The sequence below is a fragment of the Antechinus flavipes genome, chromosome 2 (assembly GCF_016432865.1).
Source record: "Antechinus flavipes isolate AdamAnt ecotype Samford, QLD, Australia chromosome 2, AdamAnt_v2, whole genome shotgun sequence".
Lineage (NCBI taxonomy): Eukaryota > Metazoa > Chordata > Mammalia > Dasyuromorphia > Dasyuridae > Antechinus > Antechinus flavipes.
In genome coordinates this window covers 225,750,402-225,769,651 of record NC_067399.1, presented here as the reverse complement: position 1 = coordinate 225,769,651, position 19,250 = coordinate 225,750,402, and the positions used below count along the sequence as shown (strand labels likewise).

At 42.1% G+C, this 19,250-nt stretch overlaps 2 protein-coding genes across 3 annotated transcripts in view; one reads left to right on the top strand and one right to left on the bottom strand.

The window, feature by feature from the left end:
• HADHB (hydroxyacyl-CoA dehydrogenase trifunctional multienzyme complex subunit beta) overlaps nt 1-3,006 on the top strand; it is a 46,008-nt gene extending 43,002 nt beyond the window's left edge. For both annotated transcript variants that reach the window (XM_051976338.1, XM_051976339.1), the window contains exon 16: nt 2,442-3,006. In XM_051976338.1, coding sequence (XP_051832298.1) covers nt 2,442-2,477 — 36 coding nt within the window. In that variant the 3' untranslated portion in view covers nt 2,478-3,006. The remainder of the gene's footprint in view (nt 1-2,441) is intronic.
• A 259-nt stretch (nt 3,007-3,265) lies between these two features.
• On the bottom strand, nt 3,266-18,995 carry ADGRF3 (adhesion G protein-coupled receptor F3). Its single transcript, XM_051973599.1, is given in 10 exon segments — nt 3,266-6,615; nt 8,518-8,576; nt 9,607-9,785; nt 11,458-12,840; nt 13,731-13,786; nt 13,789-14,292; nt 14,592-14,735; nt 15,915-16,130; nt 17,466-17,764; nt 18,928-18,995. Coding segments are annotated over 9 exon segments (2,865 nt in total). The 3' UTR covers nt 3,266-6,615; nt 8,518-8,560.
• Between the last annotated feature and the right edge of the window lie 255 nt (nt 18,996-19,250).

Here is a 19,250-nt window from a genome sequence, read left to right as displayed (position 1 = left end):
AGATCATACAAGTAAGGGCAGAAAAAGTGGTACAGGTATGTGCTGTAGGAGAATCAAAGAGGATTTTAAAGAAGTGTAGTATGTGCTGGAAGGGTCCAGGCAGGCTTATTTAAGAAGGTGGAACATAATCTGGGCAACAAAGGGTAGATAAGTTTCATCTGGGCAAGGTGGAAGAGAAGAAAGGGAATTATGTGAGAAAAGGTCCAGAGATGAGAATGGTACATGGCCTGTTGGATGGATATACTAAGCAACCTCCATTTGGAAAAGAAGATTTGTGTTAGGGAGAAGAAGGAAATAAGGTTAAAGGATGGGTAGGCAAGTCCAAATGGTGTAGAGCCTTATAGTCTCAAACTAAGAAGTGCAAACTTTTCCTGATAGATATTGGGGAATCATTGAAAGCTTTTGAACATTATATCATGAAGAAAGGGGTGCTTTGGTTACATTAATCCAACAGCAGTATATAGAATATATTGGAAAGGGGAGAACCTGAGAGTGGAGAAACCAGGTGGTTTGTTGCAAAAATATAATCATAAGCCTCGACTTGGGGTATTATCATTGGGGATTTAAAAGAAAGGCCAAGTGAGAGAGGCTGATAAAGAAATTTGGACAGTATTTGGTAGTGATTGCACATGAAGGTCAAGCGAGAAAAAGGACTTGTATAGTGTTAAAATTTAATATAGGAAACCTACTAGAAGATAATTTGATTTACATTTTTAGTTTTAGGAGATGGCATATCCATATGGAAATGTTCAGTAGGGATTTGGAGATGAGCAACTAAAGTTTAGGAAACAGGTCCAGGGCTAGAGATATTTATTCATTATTTATGGAGTGCCTACTATGAGGAAGTACTGTGCATGATGAGATACAGATTTGGGAATGTGCATTGAGAAAATATTTGAACCAAAGTGTCACTGAGAATATAAAGACCAAAAAAAGCTAATAATTATGATTTGAGAAGTGTCCACATTTTAGCAAGTGGAAAGAGGTAAAGAAAGAGTAGTCGAAAAGGTAGGAACCCAGAGCCAAGTGAGTAGATGATAATGAGTCCAGAGGAGAGAAGAATAATCAGTTATGTCAGATTCTGAATATGGATTACTGAGAATGAGACCTGAGGAAAAGCTTCTGAATCTTGTATTGATCACAAAAGACAATTATTTTCATAGAGTGATGTCAAAAGCCAGATTTTAGTATTAAGAAATGGGTCAAAAGGTGGAGATTATAGGCATAGGTTTCCAGTCTAAAAAGTTTGGCAGGGAATAGAAAAGACAAATAGGCTGGTGGCAGTAGGTCAAGCAGAGGACTTTCAGTGGCAGTTTTCCTTGTGCCAGGTTTTGGGAGATGGTCACCTTTTCATGCTTGAAAGTAGAGGAGAAGCCTTTAATATGGGAAAAATTCAAGGGATCTTTGGGATTCAGGAATTCTTCTTCAGGAAGAGGTGGTGGGAACAGCAGAACTGGAAGATTAATTTGCCTTAGATCGAAAGCAAGAGGGATGCCTCTTTTTTGATAGGAGAGTTGATGTGCATTAAGAAACTATCCAGAGAACCCAGATGCTTGGAAGAGTAAAGGAGGGAAAACAATATGAAGGGCCTCATATTTTTGCCTCCCCTGTGAACTAGGAGGTAAATCCTTCTGCTTCAAGGAGAGGGTAGATGTCTTTGGGGACTTAGAGAGGATAGAGAGTAGGCTAGGGAGTCACTGAGAAGTGAATAGAGGGTTTAGCAGATAGCAATGGACTCTCAGGTCTGTCTGCTTCTTTGAGCTCTGAATTGCTGACCAAAAGCTTTCAGGTTTTTACTGCAATATCCACAAGGTTTCTTTTCTTGAGAATGTTAAGCAGAAGCTTACTTAAAACCACAGAAAAATCTCAGTGACTAATTTTTGGTCAGTCCTCTAGAGCCCTAGGGTCACAACTCTAAAATTGGCAGGGACTTCAGGTCCTCACAGTCACCAGAAGGTGACCCTGCTACTACATTTGGATTGACTGCAAGATTCCATGCACTGTCATCCTAAACACCCTGAGAGAGAGAAATGTTTGCAGCTAGTCAAAAAGAGACACTCTTTAGCATATTGGCCAGATCTTTTTTCCCTTCGCAGCCTTCATTGGCAGCCAGGTGGCTCAGTGGATAGAATACCAGAGCTAGAATAAGGAAGATCTGAGTTCAAATCCCACTTTTGACCCTGGACAAGTCCCATAATCTTCGCAATCTCTGCCTACCTCAGTTTCCTTAGTTATAAAATGAGGATGATAGTAGCTACCTTCCAAGATTGTTGTATGGAGCAAATGAAGTAATATTTGTAAAGTGCTTAGCCCAGTGCCCAACACAGAGGTTCTATAAAAATACTGGCTATTTATAATGTGTGATTGTTGATCATATAAAGGATAATAATGGTCATAACAATTATTACTATTATTTGACAATATTTCTTCCTTCTTTTCAGGGCCATGCCATGATTGTGGAGGCTTACCCCAAATAAGAGGACTAGAAAGTCCCTGAAGAATCTGTGGGAGTCACATGCCAGACAACACCATTTTAGTGCACTGATATGAAGTCATCTATAATTGTGTGCTTTCGTTAAATAGCTCCTAAGTAAGCCTCCTGAGTGTTTTGAGCTATTCAGTTATCATGACTTGTAACTCTTTCAAGGATTTCTTAACCTAACAATATAATGCTTCCAAACAGGTCTTTTTTCTTTTTAAATTTTTTTTGTCAGTTTCATTAGAAACTAAATGAGTGGTTGTAATTTTGGGGAACAGATTATTAAGATTTGAAATCATCTGTGTTACATTCTCAAAATCTACTCATTCAGAACTTTATTTTGCTAATAATATAGAGATAAATTTGGGTTCTTACATTCGAAATAAAATACAAACCAAGTGCCTAATCTAATTTAATAATGAAAGGATGATGTAAAACCTAAACTACACTGAGAAACATCAGTAAATGTTTAGGTATGGAAATATCATCCCTATTTGCCCACCTTAATAAACATAAGAAGTATTAGAGACTGGATGCTTTTTTTATAGGGTGTGGTGGGGCATGGGTGGATAATTCTTGCTAAGTATCATCATGTCGCTAGTTAACTTATAAGCAACTCCTGTTCATTTGAATCAAGCATAGAATCAGAAGGATAAATGCCAGTGGTTTCTTCTGAATAGTTTGTTTATGGATTTTTAACCTAAAGTAAAATAATTTCAGCCTTTAAGACAGAGATGTCTTGGTCAAATGTTAATAAAATGTTGGAAAGCTCTTAAACCAATGTACCTTAGATCCTCTAGCCTATTTTTTTTTTTTAATCTAAGAAAAAGTGAACTCACCCAGATTGGTTATGAGATTTTTTTTCACAAGGTAAAGTTCAGCTACTTATCAGCATTAATTGTACCTGTCTTACACAATTAGATATTTGGCAGAGTACTTTTATTTGTTCTAAACTTGGTTCACTCAGTGTTCAAAGGGTGGCCCCTCATTCTCATCATCACTTAATCAAGTTAGTGAGTTTATATTCTTGTTGTACATGATTTTATGAGCTTCAGTCTTGTCTTCCTCTTAGTAGTCATCTTTTCCAAACTAAAAAACACTAGTCTTTTCGATTAGTCCTCATAGTTCAATCTCCTGATTGTCTTGTCAGCTTTATTTGCTTCTCTCCAGACATTTCTCCTATTGAATCCTCCTATTCTCTCTATTGAATCTCACCTAAAGGGTGGCATTTTACAGTGACATCTAGATGCTTCTCCTTGGGCAGTAAGAGTGGGCTCCAGGCTTCTCAGACCCACTGTTGATTATTACACTTTTAACACATCAACCTCTTCTATTTAATAACCCATGTAACCTTGGCAACCTTTTTGGCGCTTCAGTCTTCTTATATGTGAAAGAAGAGGTATGGGCTATGTGGGCTCCAAGGCCCCTTCCAACTCTGTCTGTGCTCTTAAATCACATCATCTCCCAGTAGGTTAGGCAACTGTAAGACTAGACAACAGGTGAGTTGTTAGTCTGTATCAGCAGAGGGAATTAGTTCCCACACCAATGAAATCTTAGAGCCAGACAAAAATCAAAATGTTTTTGGTAGGAAGGGAAGAAGACCTGAAAGGAGATGAAAGAAGAAAACTTCTGAAGACATAAATTAAAAAACAACAACTCACATATGAAAAGAAGTGAACCATTGTTGGGGGTGGGGTTTTGGGGGGAAAAGAGAATTTAAATAGAACATCACTCTAGTGTTTATAGTAAAATGTCAAATGTTATGTTGCAAATTAACTTTTATAGCCAAGGATTAATTTCTTCTGGAAACTTTTTAAGTTTTTAAGTAAAATAGCAATTTTCCCTAGGCAAAAATTCCAAAATCTCTTATTATAAAATTACTGTCAATAACTTTTATCACTTTGTAACTGTGTTAAATAAATACATTAAGCCATCTTGTGGTATTCGACACATATTTACTCATTGTGCTGCTGCTGTATTTAGCATTCAAATACTCGTTTTAGCCAGTGAGGGAATTCTAACCAGGCGTTTTCCTTCTTGATTGTCCATGATGTTTAACATTGGGAATTCTCTCAGCCTCCCTGCCCAGCCCCACTCTGCTGCTCCTCCTACAAGCATAGTTTGAACTATGAGAACACACGCTTAAACACAGTGTTTAAAATGACCAATCAAGTATTGCCACAGCCTTAGCCCTGAATGACTTCATGAGAACACTCAGGCAGAGGCAGTGGTGTGCTGAGCCAGCGCCAACCAGCTCACCACTGACAGTTAAATTTTCAAGTTGAGCATTTACCCTTTGGAACTCAGGGTTTGATTTACTGTTCTTTTTATTGTCTCGACTTAAAAGTGATAGAGAAAATATTTAAAATGTATTTGGGGCATATTTCTCTTTCTGGAGAGCTGGTTTTTAAACATTTATCAGCACATTCCTGACCAGAGACCTTTGGTTTATATGACAATTGGTCAGCTGAGGACTGCTTAAGAGATAATTAACTTTAGATATGACAGCATCCACCTTATAGAACCTTGCAAATAGTATTAGGTTAATAACATTGTTATAAAAAACATGATTGTCAAACTCAAATAAAATGTGGGCCACAAAACTACTTTCATCCCTGTTGACAACATATTAACTTAAGCCGCATGTTAATGTTATCTGTGTTCTATTGAATTTTTATTTATTAAATATTTCCCTATTACATTTTAAATATGGCTGCTGTGTTTGACATCTCTGCTGTAGTTTATTACCTCTACAAGAGCAGTTAGTGATTTTTCAATTTCTGGTGGTTAGTTTATTTGTTTTACTCTAGCTTTTCAAACCTCCGATAAATGTTTTTTAGAATTCATAGGGCTAGTCTCATTATTTACGATTTCAGAAACCTACATTTATAAAAACCTCTAAAAGATTTTATTACTCTTTGAATTAATTATATAAGCTGTGAAATCAAAAGTGAACAAAAGCCTTGGTGTAGGGGCCAGATGCCTTTGATAAAACTATTGGACTATATGGAATTTTAGATACAGAAAATAAGTAGAAAAGTGTTTTTTCTGGAAAGGTTTGCACTGGATACATGTGATTATTGGAGGAAAAGAATAGGAGCATATACATCCAATCAGACACAATATAAATCTATTATTTGCCTGTTGCTTCCAAACCGAGGGTTGAAAGTGGTGAGGCTGATTGTTAATTTGATTGTTAGATAGGAACAGAGAGGTATGTAAGATGGGGCTCTCCATTTCCAAGATGTTTTAATCCATGTTTAAATATTTCTGGGGCCCCATTTCTGAAGATTTTCAGCAGAGCATTAAAAGTTATAAGTTCCCTTGGGGCTGGGGGGAGGGGGAGAAATATTTCCCTTAACAATAAAATGATTTATATGAAAGAAGGGCAAGAGCATTCTGGATTATCTTCTCTCCTCCTCCCCGCCTTTCAACCCCTAACATTGCCCCTTTTCCACATATCTCATTCTACAAAATACTTCTTCCAGAAAATTGGTTTTTAATTTTTTGAAATCCATATTTCTTATGCACTTCATGGGTTATGGTTCCTTTATATCTGAGAATCCATGGGAACTTTTTAAAAAATGTAAGTCCCTAAGGGAAAATGTATATACTCTCAGAGTGCCTTTTATCAATCAGGATACACAATGGAAGATAAATAATAAATTAAATAAAAATTGTGATTTTGCTGGAACGAATTGCACTGGTTACATATCATGTCAGTCATATATAAGTCTATTAATATACTTGTGGGTTTCAAACTGGGGGGATAAGAGGGAAAAAAAGTCATTGATGTAAAAACAAAATCCATCAAAACTTTTTAAAAAAAGTTATCCCAGTCCTACATTGGGATCCAACTTTCTTTTAATGGTCTAAAATAGTCACTCTTCATACCTCCTACAATTATAAGCTATGCTTATAAAATTTCTTGAATTGGCTTCTGTTCTTCAATTTGTATATATTTAATACATAAAACAATTGTAAAACTTCAATTTTTAAAAAGAGGTCTAAAGGCAAACTTGAAGTCATTGTTCATTTTTTTGGAATGGCAAAAAGAAACAGTAAATCAAGTCTTGCTACATGTCCCAGAAGTGTGTGTGAGAACAGAATCTACATCATCCCAGATCTCTTCAAAACTGGAATAGGAAAAAGAAAAATCAGTTCATTAGCTATTTGAGGGAAATATTGAAGCTAATAATTTACACATACCATATCCCGATAGTTGCATCAGCTAAAATAAGCAGTAGCAGCTTGACTAAATGTTTTTGGATTTTTAGGTCTTTAAGTCTTTTTTTTTTTTTAAAGGTCTTTTAGGTCTTTAGGTTAAGTTTTATAGCAGGGAAGACCTGTTTACTAAGGCTTTAGGGATATCAATGTATGAAATTCTAATAAAAGCTGGAAAGCTGAAGATGGCTAATTGAATTGGAGGATTTCCATTAACTAATTAATTAATTCCATTAATTAAGAGGATAAAGAGTAGAATCAGAATTGGATTTTTGTGAAACTTGGTTCAAATGCCATATCTTGCAGGGAGTCATTTGATTCTCTGGGAATTAGTGCCTCTACCCCTTTTTATGTGTTTACTTTTCTGTGGATACCCTGTTTCCCAGGTGAAGGTAAGAATCTTGAGAACAGGGGCTATTTAGTTTTGTCTAGTATAAAGCCTGACACTGTAAACATTAAATAAATTATTGTTGGTAGCTTGACGCGGGGCAAATGAACCTCCACTCTCTGAACAGATGGAGGCTTAAGGTTATGAAATACTGTATGTACTATCAGATGCTATTGCTGAACCATTTTGTATTTTGTTTTTCTTTCTCTTGTGTTGTTTAGTCGTTTTCAATTGTGTGCAACTCTACATTTGGGGTTTTCTTGGCCAAGGTACTGGAATGGCTTGCCATTTCCTTCTCCAGCTCATTTTACAGATGAGGAAACCGAGGCAAATGGGGTTAAGTGACTTGCCCAAGGTCATCCAGCTAGTACATATCTGAGTCTGGATTTAAACTCAGGTCGCTCAGTTGCCCCTTCTTTTTTTGTTTGTCTTAAAAACTTTGTTATAAAGGAAAACTCAATGATTAGGGGAAAGAAAAGGGGTATTTTCAAATATAAAAAGTAATACAAAAGTAGAAAATCAATCTCTGATTGATCAGGGTCAGTCCTGTCCTTTCATTGTTATAAAGGACTTTGAATGAACTAACTCCTCCCACCATGTGACTGCAGAATTATACCTAAGAGACTTGTCTACTCCCACTGTCTGTATCAGGGGTGAATTTGAACCCCATTGCTCCTGACTATCCTAAGCTAACTCTTTATCTGTTCCTACTGCCTCTTGTCAATAAAAATAAGAACCAGGAAGTGTTCCTTGACTGATTGAATGAAGATAGTGGCTTCAGATGAGGTGATATTGCCTTGAAAGGTCATTAAAATATGGGACATCAAAAAATATTAATATAAAACCTACCTCACTTCATCAGGCCTCCTTGCTTTGCTTTAGGTAACTCTTACTCTAAGTAACATGACTTATATTACATTTATAAGGTCCGCTAGGTGGCACAGTGCATGGAGTGCTGGGCCTGGAGGCAGGAAGACTTAATTTTCCTGAATTCAAACTTGACTTTGGACACTCACCAGCTGTGAGACCCTGAACAAATTATTTTACCCCGTTTGCCTCGGTTTCCTCATCTATAAAATGCTCTGGAGAAGGAAATATAAGATAGTATCTTTGCCTAGGAAACCCCAAACAGGGTCATGAAGACGCACACCACACTGAAATGACTGAACAAAAAAGGTCATTTTGCTTGGGGCCTCCCATGAGGTTTTTGTAGATGAAAGAGGATTTTTAGAGGAAGTTTGTGTCCCAGCCAAATGATGCCATTGTGTTCTTCCAAGACCAAAGTTGTAGGCACTCTAGCGTTCTATCCTTGTCCAACGGGTCACCAGGAAAAAGTTGTTCTCTCAAGCTGCAGCGTCCCTCCCTTCCCAGACCACCTCTCTGAAGTGCCTGTCCAGTGTAGTCCCCAAGAAAGCTGAATTCATACCCAGCATTCTCTGTTCTTCATTTGCTGCTGCCTTCCAAGTCACTCAGAGCGTTTGTGGCCTGGTGCGGAACAAAAGAGCCCATTGCTGAGGGAGGCTTGCTGTTAGCTGTCCCCCTCACAGACCAGTCTGTGGGCCCCTCTGACCCTCTTTTTCTTTTGCTCCTTAGTTCTCAAGCACGTCCAGAATAAGCTACATTTTTTCCAGTTCTGCAGTTTGCAACCCCCCCATATACCCTTGTGTGTCCACACCACCTACTTGCCTCCAGGGATAGCTGGGGGGAGGGAGGCCCAGAAGAGCCCCAATTAGGATCCCAGATAGTCTGACTCTAAAGTTCAGCTTATTCTTTGGGTGATAAATGGAATCTTATGTATTTTTAAAAGTGTTATGATTTTGGGGGAAAGTGTGGATCCTTTTCGCTGGGCAGATCCCCATCCTTCCATGCCAGAGTGATGTTTTTGGAAGGTATGACCCAAAGCGCCAAGCCCCGGTGGCCAGTGGATGGTCCTTCTTGGCCTGGAGCCTGTCCAGACTAGTAGCACCCACCATACTTGGCCCAGGGTCAGGTGAGTATTTAATAGGCTGATTTCACTAGTATAGGAACTCTGAGGGAGAGCTTACAATCCACACAGGCTGGCACCTTCTCTGCCTTTTTTGCTCAGGCTCTCGCAGCCATTACTCCTCAGAGGCCAGACTTGAATTCAAGGTCCGGCCCTAGGCCGGCGGGATCTCCACTAAGCCACAGGGCTTTTTCCCCTTTTTTTGGCAAGAGTGGCAATCAGTGTTAATGACTTACCCAGGATCAAACAGCTAGGACGTGTCTGAGGCTGAATTTGAACCCAGTTCCTCCTGACTTTGAGGCTTCTGTACACTACTTTGTTAAATGTTATGTTATATAATATTTATACTGTGTTATAGACAATATATGTATATGTAATATTATTTATATAAATAAACCTGTGTTTTATATGTTAAAGCAAAAGTTTTGAAAGAAATATCCCGGCCCATGGAATTAGCGCTCAGGCCCTAAATCCCCCTCCTGGCCTGTCTGGGGATTGTCTCAGTTGGGAAGGGGCACGCCGCTGACTCACCAGGGAGACAGTGGAGACGGCAGGCAGAATACAGCAGAGATGTTTGAGTAAGGCTCCTTGCACCTGGAAAGGAGACAAAAGCGTGAGCTGGTCCGGTGCTCAGAGCCCCGTTTGGAAAGCCGAGCAAGCACTCTCACCTTCTTATCCATGAGACAGCCGAAGAGGAGGATGAAGATCCCCTGAGAGTAGAGATGGAGAAATGCACTGGTAGGTGAATACAGAACTTATCTGGTGAGCAAAATTGCATTTCCTGCACCTTTTTACTTCTCTTGTCACTGTGATTGATTGGAAAGCTGACATTTTGTCTTTCTCTAGTTATTCCCTACATCTAACCTCTCCTGCCTGCTTCAATCAAGTCTTAAGATTTCTCCCCGAGAGTATTTGTCTAGTTTATGTCATGTAGAGGAAATTACAGGAAATTTCACTTAAATAGTCTTGATTTTGAGTATTGTTAGAGTCATGTACTTTCTTCAGTACTTGACAAGAGATCTGTGGGGATGGACATGCTCTCCAGCAATGCAGATGACAATCCCTCCACACTTATTCATGAGTTGTTGGGACCAAAATAATTTATCACCCGGTGACGCACTTGTTGTGATTTAGTTAAGCTCATCTTCAGATGGCAGTCTGTCTCCAGGAATGTATGTATTGGAAGCCTTTCCAGCTTGAGCTCTGCCATTGAGCCTAGGATGACCCTCACATGTTTATTATCCATGTGATCTTGGGTAAATCATCTAATTGAGTCTTAGTCTTCTCATCTGTAAAATGAAAGGGGTTGGGCAAGATGGCCTGAATCCCCCTACAGCTTTAGCTCTATGATCCTATAACAAATTATCCTATAAATCACCCCACCATGAGCCATTGGAGTAAATCTTTAGTCAAGGTATATTTTTATAAGATCTATCAAAAGAATTTGAGTGACAGTTTTAGGGATCCAGAAGTGGTGGTCTTTGGTATCTGGGAGTAAATGCTCATGTATATGCTACTGCAAATATTAATCACTGTCTCATTTATCCCTCAACATCCCGGGGGAAGAGGATTATTATTTTTGCTCTTTTGCAACTAGAGAAAGTGATTCAAAGGAGGGAAAGAACCAACCTTGACTACAAAAAGTCTGGGAACAGAAACTTGATAATGGTTCTCAAGACTCTGCCCTTATGTCAAAGTCCCTAGAGGGGAATATCTCAAGGAATGCCACATCAGTGGTCCTGAAAACTAGAACCTCAAAACTTGGAGTTCTTGGGAATTTTAGCAGGTAGGGGAAAGTAGGGAAGAAGGAAAGGCGAGGAGGAAGGGTTAAGACTGAAGCAAGGAAGCTGATTAGCAAATGGGTTGTTAACTACAATAGCTCTTATAGCTATTGTACTACAATACTAGTATTGTTTTACTATATTCTCTTCTCAGCAATACAATGATCCAAGACAATTCCAAAAGACTCGGCAAATACTATCCACTTTCAGAGAAAGAACTTTGGAGTTTGAATGCAGATCAAACCATACTATTTTCACTTTTTTGAAGGGGAGGTGCCTTTTCCCTTTTGTTCTGTTTCTTCTTTCACAACCTGACTAATGTAGAAATATATTTACATGATTATATATGTACAAGCTATATCAAACTGCTTGCTGTCTTGAGTTAAGAGTTAGGAGAAAGGGAGGGAAAAAAATTGAAACTCAAAATCTTACCAAAAAATTAATATTGAAAACTATGTGTAATTGGAAAAATACTGCTTCCTAAAGAATAAACAAATAATGTGTTTGTTGTTGATTTCTTTAAAGTGGCTGCTATTAACTAGGTAAGTATCACTGCCAGATAGTCAAGGGCAATAAGGATAACCAGGACTTTTTCACTTACCTGGGAAGTATTAAGAACTGTGAACAGGTAGTGAGGGATCTTGTTGCCTCCATCCATCAGAGTGGCCAAGCCCAGTACCCAGGTCAGGCCGAAGATGGGCATAAGGATGAAGAGTGCCTTGATCACCCCTAGAAGGGCCTGCCGCCTCTCAGTCTGGGGCCCCTCCGACAACGAGGGCCTCAGCAGTTTCACCACAGCCATGGCCAGCACCGACCCGTTCACGCCTACGATGGCTAAAACCGGCCCCACAAAAGTATAGAGCGCTCCACCCTTCCCGTCCAACCAGCACGCGTCGTCCCGTAAATACTGTCCCCGAGGGAGGTAGAGGCCCAGCGTGGCACCTGCAAATCCCAGGGGGCACAGGTAGCCCAAGGTGAACATGATGGGCAGGACGCGGTGTTTGGACAGCTGGTGAAAGACGAAGAGGAGCTGGTGAGCCAGCACCAGAGCCTGCGCTAGCATCCAGAAGAAGGCAGCTAAGTAGAAAAAGTGGCAGAGGAAGGTGACAGCCGGGCAGAGTGGGCTGGGGGGGCCCAGGGACAGCAGTGATGTCCCGAGAAAGCAGGTGTCCGCAGCAAGCAGGCAGAGAACGACATTGAGCAAGGCCACGTGGCGGAAGTAAGAGATCTTATTTCTGACAACGGCCCTCCACACGACTCTGTACGTTCCCAGGCATAACAACAGGGCCACTATGGAGGCCCCCAAACCCACGTGGCTCAGCAGGGTCAAAGTCGGGCTGTCTGGGACAGAACGGGGAGACATGAGCACGGAGAAGGAGGTGAGGTGCACGCAGACGCACCGAGTGGTGCTGCCGGGCTCCCCTGCTCCGGCCTCGCAGCCCTCCCCGGACCAGGCGCCCGCGCCCTGGAAGAGGCTGTGGTCCCAGAAGACGCACGTCGGAGTGCCCTTCGTGCCCCCAAAGTCCATGATGATTTCCACCTTGGTTACAGTCTGATTGCCATCTTTGATGGAGTTGGAGAGAACCAAGTCAGGAGGGGCGTAGAGCAAATCCGGCACGCCTTGCCCATAGTTCCTGGGCAAGATGCGGCCCAGTTTATGCAGCACCACGCTGGTGATGCTGATGTGGCCCGTCTCCCAGGCCAGCTGGGCCAGCGCGTGGCGGGGGATCTTTGCTCTGAGAGGAGGATGGGTGGAGAAGGAGACACTGTAGTCCTTGGGGGTCATGGGTCCAAGAAGGTGGGTCTGCAGCTGCACATTGGGCAAGGTAAGGTGGAAGGGGTGGTCTTTGGAGCACAGGCTTCCACCCAGGCTCTCCACCGCCTGCAGGACTGCTGAACTCATTGAGGGCGCCTGGGCCTGGGCTGGGGCCCAAAGAGAACTGGGATCCAACTCCAAGAGGTCATTTGTGGCCACCAGAAAATCCTGCAGCCACCCAAGACAGAGATTAGCTCTAGTGGGAGAGAGCCCATGGGCTCAGCCAGGAGCACAGGTAATTGCTTGGTTCCCTCTCCCCAGAGAAAATCAAAAGTGGGAAAGGAGGGCTCATGTGTAAAGGAAGTCAGCTCTCTAGTCAACTGCCCACCGTATTTATAGACACCCACTGGCTACAGAGTCTACTCCACTGGCTAGACAGCCCACTGTGTGGCATCCCTTGTGCCACCTTACACGGGTCTCTCTTCCACCCTTTCCCTCTGATATAGCCTAGTGTCGGTGGCATAGTAATCAGCGATAGGGGTCAACACTGGCATAAATGTGCATAAATTGGGGGAAGCGTGTCCGGGTATCACGTGTGATCTATTTGCATTTATTTGTGTTAGGTTGCATATTTCATAGAGTCTGTCTTCTGTGGTGCCATGGGTGCGTGTGCCACGGGTATACAGGATCAGCTGGACAATTCCCAGCCTTTTAAATGAGGATTTATGCATGTTCGTTTGTAGGCTTGAATTGTATATACATGTACAATGGTGAATAAATTTGCTATCTGCATTTAGTGTCTGTTAGGGTCCGTGTCCATGTGTCTGTATATGAAAATGAACACATGGCAGAGATCTGAGCCCTCCTAGCTTTCCACCAGCCCTTCCTCTCCAGAACACCAGGTCCCCTCCCAAGCTCGAGGCACTTTTGCAGGAGTGTTGCAAGGAATGGACAAGCCAGAAGGTAAACAGGGATTAGGAAGAACTAGTATCCACAAGCCCAAGAGCTTGCCTAACAGGGCAGAGATTCCCAGGAAGAGGCCAAAAAAAATCCAAAATGCTTCAGCATTTCTCCCACCTGTTGTCCCTGAGACCTGTGACTCCGGAGAGTGTGCTCACCTCCAGGGTCTGGCGGTAAAGTGCTGTCCTGGACCGGGTCACCACTTGGGCCAGATCTTCACAGTACCCAACAGCGCTATTAAGTCCGAAGGGGAACTCACAACTGCTACCTGCTCCCGCAGCTGTGCCATGAGCTGCGGCACCTTCCTTCCGGGCTTTCCCTGGCCTGCCAACAACAGCTGCATCAGAAAGAAAGGGGAAGGGAGAGAAAGCACTGGGCCAGGGCCTTGGGACACGGCCTCTGAAACAAGCCGGCTAGGTTCCCTGCCTCTCCACCCTTCACAGTCCCACACATCCTGACTCAGGGGGTGAATCGGGCTTAGGACGAAAGTTCTGCTCCATAAAAAGTGCTTCAAAAGCTTCACCTGGGCTGAACGCAACATGGCCACTAGCCTCACATCGGTACAGCTGCTGCTGATGGGTCCCCAGCTGCCTCTGGCCCCACAGCGCCTTTCAAGCACTCCGGTCCTGTTCTCGGGACATGGGATCCGGGCCACAAGTCCAGCTTTAGTGGCATTCCAATTACCCCCCAAAGAATCCTGGGGGCAAGTAGTATCTCCATCTGAAGGGATAAACACAGTACACTCAGGGATTGTACAGGAGCTCGCTCTTTGTGGTCTAAGTCTGAATCCTGTCCACCTGAACAGGGAGCATTCTAGAGCAGTTTTAAGTCTGTCTCTGCTCTGGGATACAGCGCATTTCTCGATCTTTTTGGGCATAAGGAAGACCTATAACCCTTGCAAGCAGAGGTCACTATTCATCAGGCACTAAGGAAGTGGGACAGATTTAGACAAGTCTGCCTACTCTGCATCACAGTAACAAAGAGAGGGACCAGCGAGAGTCTGGGCGAGGTTTCCCTACCCTGGATAATGGAGATGGTTACAGGGATGCTCACAGGGTCCAGTCCCGGGCTCTGCAGTTTACAAGTGTACTTGGTATCATTCTCAGGGCATCTTGGCACAGCCAGAGTGAGACACCGTGTTCCAGAGGTCCTGGACAAAAGTTCTGGAAAAGAGGAAGAGAAAGGAATTCTGTCACTAGAATTTCATCACCTGGCATGAATGCCGGTTGTCCTTGGATATTGGTGGAATCATAAGCTTAGAGCTAAAAGAAATAGTACAATCCATGTAGTCCAATATCTTCATTTTACAGATGAAGAAAATTCATCTGATAGAAGTGATTTGTCCAATGTCACAGAATAATAATGGATCTTGTTAATTTTGAATCCAAGTGCAAGTCCAGCAATCTCTTTTCCCATTATGCCACGGCACCTCCCTATATATCTGTGAAGTAGGGAGAAGCTAAGGATATGCAGATAGAAGTAAGAAAGCTGATGGACTTATGAACTGATACAATCATTCTGGAAAACAATTTGGAATTATGTGAGAAAAGTCACAGAATTCTTCATATCCTTTGATCCAACAATCTTACCAGTGGGCATGTACCCCCACGGAATTCAATGATTTTTTAAAATGTCCTATAGCAATGAAACTTTTCACAGCAGACTTTTTTACAGTGGGAAACAAAGAAGAATGGTAACAAAGGGTGTTTCTATCATTTGGGGGATGATTGAGCAAACTGTGATATAAAGATGAGATGGAATAGTATGTGTAATAAGTAATGGAGATAAGGAGTTTCAATTGATAGTGAAACAAAAGACGTCTTGTATGGACTTGTACAGAGTCTGGTAAGCAGAACCAGAAAAACACTCTGTATGTGTCTAGGTATATATACACATGTGCATATATGTGCATACATGTGGTGTGTATGTATACACACACAACGTCACAGTAGAAGAAATGAAAAGAATATAAAAGACACTTAACTCGGCATAAATGCGATGAGTAATACTGAATCCAGAGGGCAGGTTATCAGGGCTACCCAAGTGTCAGATATGGAGAGACATTGGTCAATTTTGCTTGGTTCATTTTCATTATTACAAAGGAAAATATTTAATAGAATTTTCAATGAACCTTCCAAATTATCAAGGAAAAGTCAGCAAATACTTGTCATCAGGGTCCCAAAAGATGAAAAGGGTCAAACTCTGACCTTTTTCTCCCCATCTCCATCAGCTTCCTCAAGCTGAGCATGACTACCAATGTGTTTTTTAGAGCACCCTATATAGAAACAGTGAGAGTTAGAGAGGAGACTACAGTCCCCCAGCAGCCCCGCAGCCCCTCACACCTGTGGTATTAGATAGGTTCTGAGGGCTCCAGGAAGCAGTGTAGTTCAGATCCGTGCTGGGGATGCAGCATCTCAACTGGAAAGCAGAGAAGGCATTGCAGGAAATAGAAAGCTGCCTCGGGTGTCCCAGCACATCATCGGCCTGCAGGGGCACTTTCACCACTTGATGCAGCTCCCACTGGAAACCCCGGGACACAAAGCGGCACACGTACCGGCCTGTGGGCACACGTACCGGCCTGTGGGCACCCACGATTTCCACATCCTTCCCCGAACTCCTGCTGGCCATGCTGGTTTGTAGCACAGAATCTGGTAGCTTAGAACTCCTCCCTCCCTCTCCCCAACCCTTTTAACCCTATTCTGCTACTGCGGGATGCTATTGCTGTCCCAGAACATGGGAACCTGGCCTGGGGAAAGGATAACAAATTTGCCTGCTATTATTGTTCAGTCATTTTTTTCAGTTGTGTCCTACTCTTTATGACCCCACGGGTCTTGGCAAAGATATTGGAGTTGTTCTGCCATTTCCTTCTCCAGCTCATTTTACAGATGGGAAAACTGAGGCAAACAGGGTTAAATAACTTGCCCAGAGTTACAGAGCTAGTAAGTATCTGAGGCTGGGTTTGAACTCTGGAAAATGTCTTCCCAACTCTAGACCCAGTACTGTACTATGGCGCCACTTAGTGGCCGCAATTGGTTTGGCTTAACTGTGTTTCAAGGAAGGATTTATATGGGCAGGAATAAACATAAACATCCACGAAATCCTATGAAGGGCAATGCAAAAATTATTATACTTATTCCACAACAAGAAACTAAAGCTCAGAAATTAAGGATTTGTTCATAGTCATATAGTGATAGACCTGGAATTAGGATCCCAAGGTCATTGATTCAGAGCTGGAAAGAACCTAGAGGTCATTTAGTGTACCACCAATCCCACTCCCCACAACACTTTATAGATGAGGAAACAGCCCCAGGACACATAAAGCAACTTGCCCAAGTTACAGGTAATGAGTGGCAGAGATATGATCCATCCCCAGGCCCTCTGACTCCAGCTCCGGCAGACCTTCCACTGCATCTTGCAGCCCTCTTGCCATAAGGATTTAGAGCTGGAAAGAACCTCAGAGGTCATCTAATTCCCAAACCTCAGTTTATAGAGGAGGAAGTGAAATGACTTGTCCAAGATCATACAGCTAGCAACTAGCAGGGTTGGAATTCCCCTGGATCACAATGACTAGAACCCAAGCCGTTGGGTTATAGGTCCAGGTTTCTCCCTTCTTTCCCTGCCCCCTCACTATTCTCCCATGAGCTTCCCTGAATTTCTTTCACATTATTAACAAATCTCACTATCAAATAACAGGAAGCTTTCTTGCTCCAATTACAGCTCCCTTTTTCTTGCTTTATCCTAAGGTGAAACAGTGGGAGATCCCACAATCCCCATGTAATAATATTCTCCATGTTTTTACATATACTTCTTACCTTCCCGCTTTGCTTTCAAACCTCCTGGCCCAACAATCAGGACAAGGAAGCAAAGTAATAGGAAGAAAAGGAGGAAGCTACCTGCCCAATCCTGGGAGACATTGGTGATGGTGAGGAAAGCCCGGTCCTTCTCGGCACTAAGGGACACCTGAGTTCCAGATCGTAGTGTCACTGGGGTTGGGTTCTCCACTGGCTGCAGGTACCAGTTCAGATGAGTAGCCTGGTGGCTAAGGAGCATGGCCAAGGTCAGGGTGCTGCCAGGACTAGGTAGTGATGAATCCAGATTCAGCTTCCCAGGGACTAGTAAAAAAGCCAAAATAGAAGAAAATCGGGAGGAAAAAGAGATTTTCAGAATAAATCTGGTACTTCTGCTGCTGTTTCTCCATCAATCAAGCAAGAAGACTGGAGATGGCCCTGGATACAATGGAAGACTTTGACCTTTTTAAACCAACTTCTTCAACAAGTCTGTTTGACTAAGGACTCAGTTTGACTAATTCAGTAATTAAGGGGAGGTAGCAATTGGGGCAAAGAATCTCTTCTTTCATCTAGTCCCCCCCCCCCAAAAAAAATAAATCAATCTAAATAAATGAATGAATCCAGAAGGGGAAGACTCTCAGGGTTATTTATATCACCTCCCCCTATGTAATGATCCTCTTCAAGAATGAAGCACAAAGCAAGATAACTGTATAAATATGTATACATATATTGTATTTAACATATTCTTTAACATATTTAACATGCATTGGTCTACCTGCCATCTAGGGAGGGTATGGGGAGAAGGAGGGGAAAATTTGGAACAGAAGGTTCTGCAAGGGACAATGCTGAAAAATTACCCATGCATATGTTTTGTAAATAAAAAGCTACAATAATAAAAAATAAATATTTTTTAAAAATGAAGCACATACAACAATCAATCAACAAAGTGTTTATGTAAGTGCCTCTTCTGTATTAGGCATTGGAAATACAAAGAACAAAAATGCAACAGTCTCTGTCTTTTAGGATACAATAGCTTGTTTTCCAGAAACTCCTAGCCAAGGTTCTACCAAATTATCAAAGTGGTTTTTTTTGTTTTTTCTGAAGAGCATGAAGTCAGGAAGAGGGAAGGAAGGTGTTGTACACTGGACACTGAAAGCCACATCATTCTCCTTGACTCTCCCCTGCCCTGAACCAATCTCGTGGACTCCATGCTGAGTGCTCAGGATTTGGAACCACTGTAGTTTCTATTTCTCACCACTCCTCTTTTCCCTTGGAAAGGAGTGTTCTGACTTACTGCCTCTGATCTTGACTCCAACCATTTTGTTCTGTTCCCACCAAGGGAAGGAAATTTGATTGACTTGCCCAAAGCTAAATTTCCCTTTTTGCTGTTGCTTTAACAGTCCCTAGTTTAAAAAAAAAAAAAAAAAAGATGCCTGCACAAGCCTGAATAAAACTCTTGGACAAGTTTCCTCCTGCGTGTGACTGGGTGTGGCTAAGAGCTTCCAGAGCCTCAACAAAGCTCCTATGACTTTAATGATAAGAAATAAGGGTGCAGGTGAACTATTACCCAGAAGTTTCCTCCCCTTGAGCAGATGTGGGTGGGATAACAGAACTATGAATCTTCAGTCTGTTCATTTCTGCCTATTTTTTTTCATGACTTTATTTGAGCCACAAGTCCAGGATCTGTGTTTGCTAGGAAATTTGTAAAGTTCTACTATTCTGACCCAGTCTCCTTAAAAGGACTAGAATCTTCTTTTACTGCAGAGTCCAAGAACTTCAAAGTGATGATGTGTAGGAATGAAATCTCCTCTGCTTGGAGACATAGGTTCAAAAGTGAAAGAAATCGAGAACCTCCAAAAAGGAAGTTTTATTTTTCACTAAGAAGCTCCC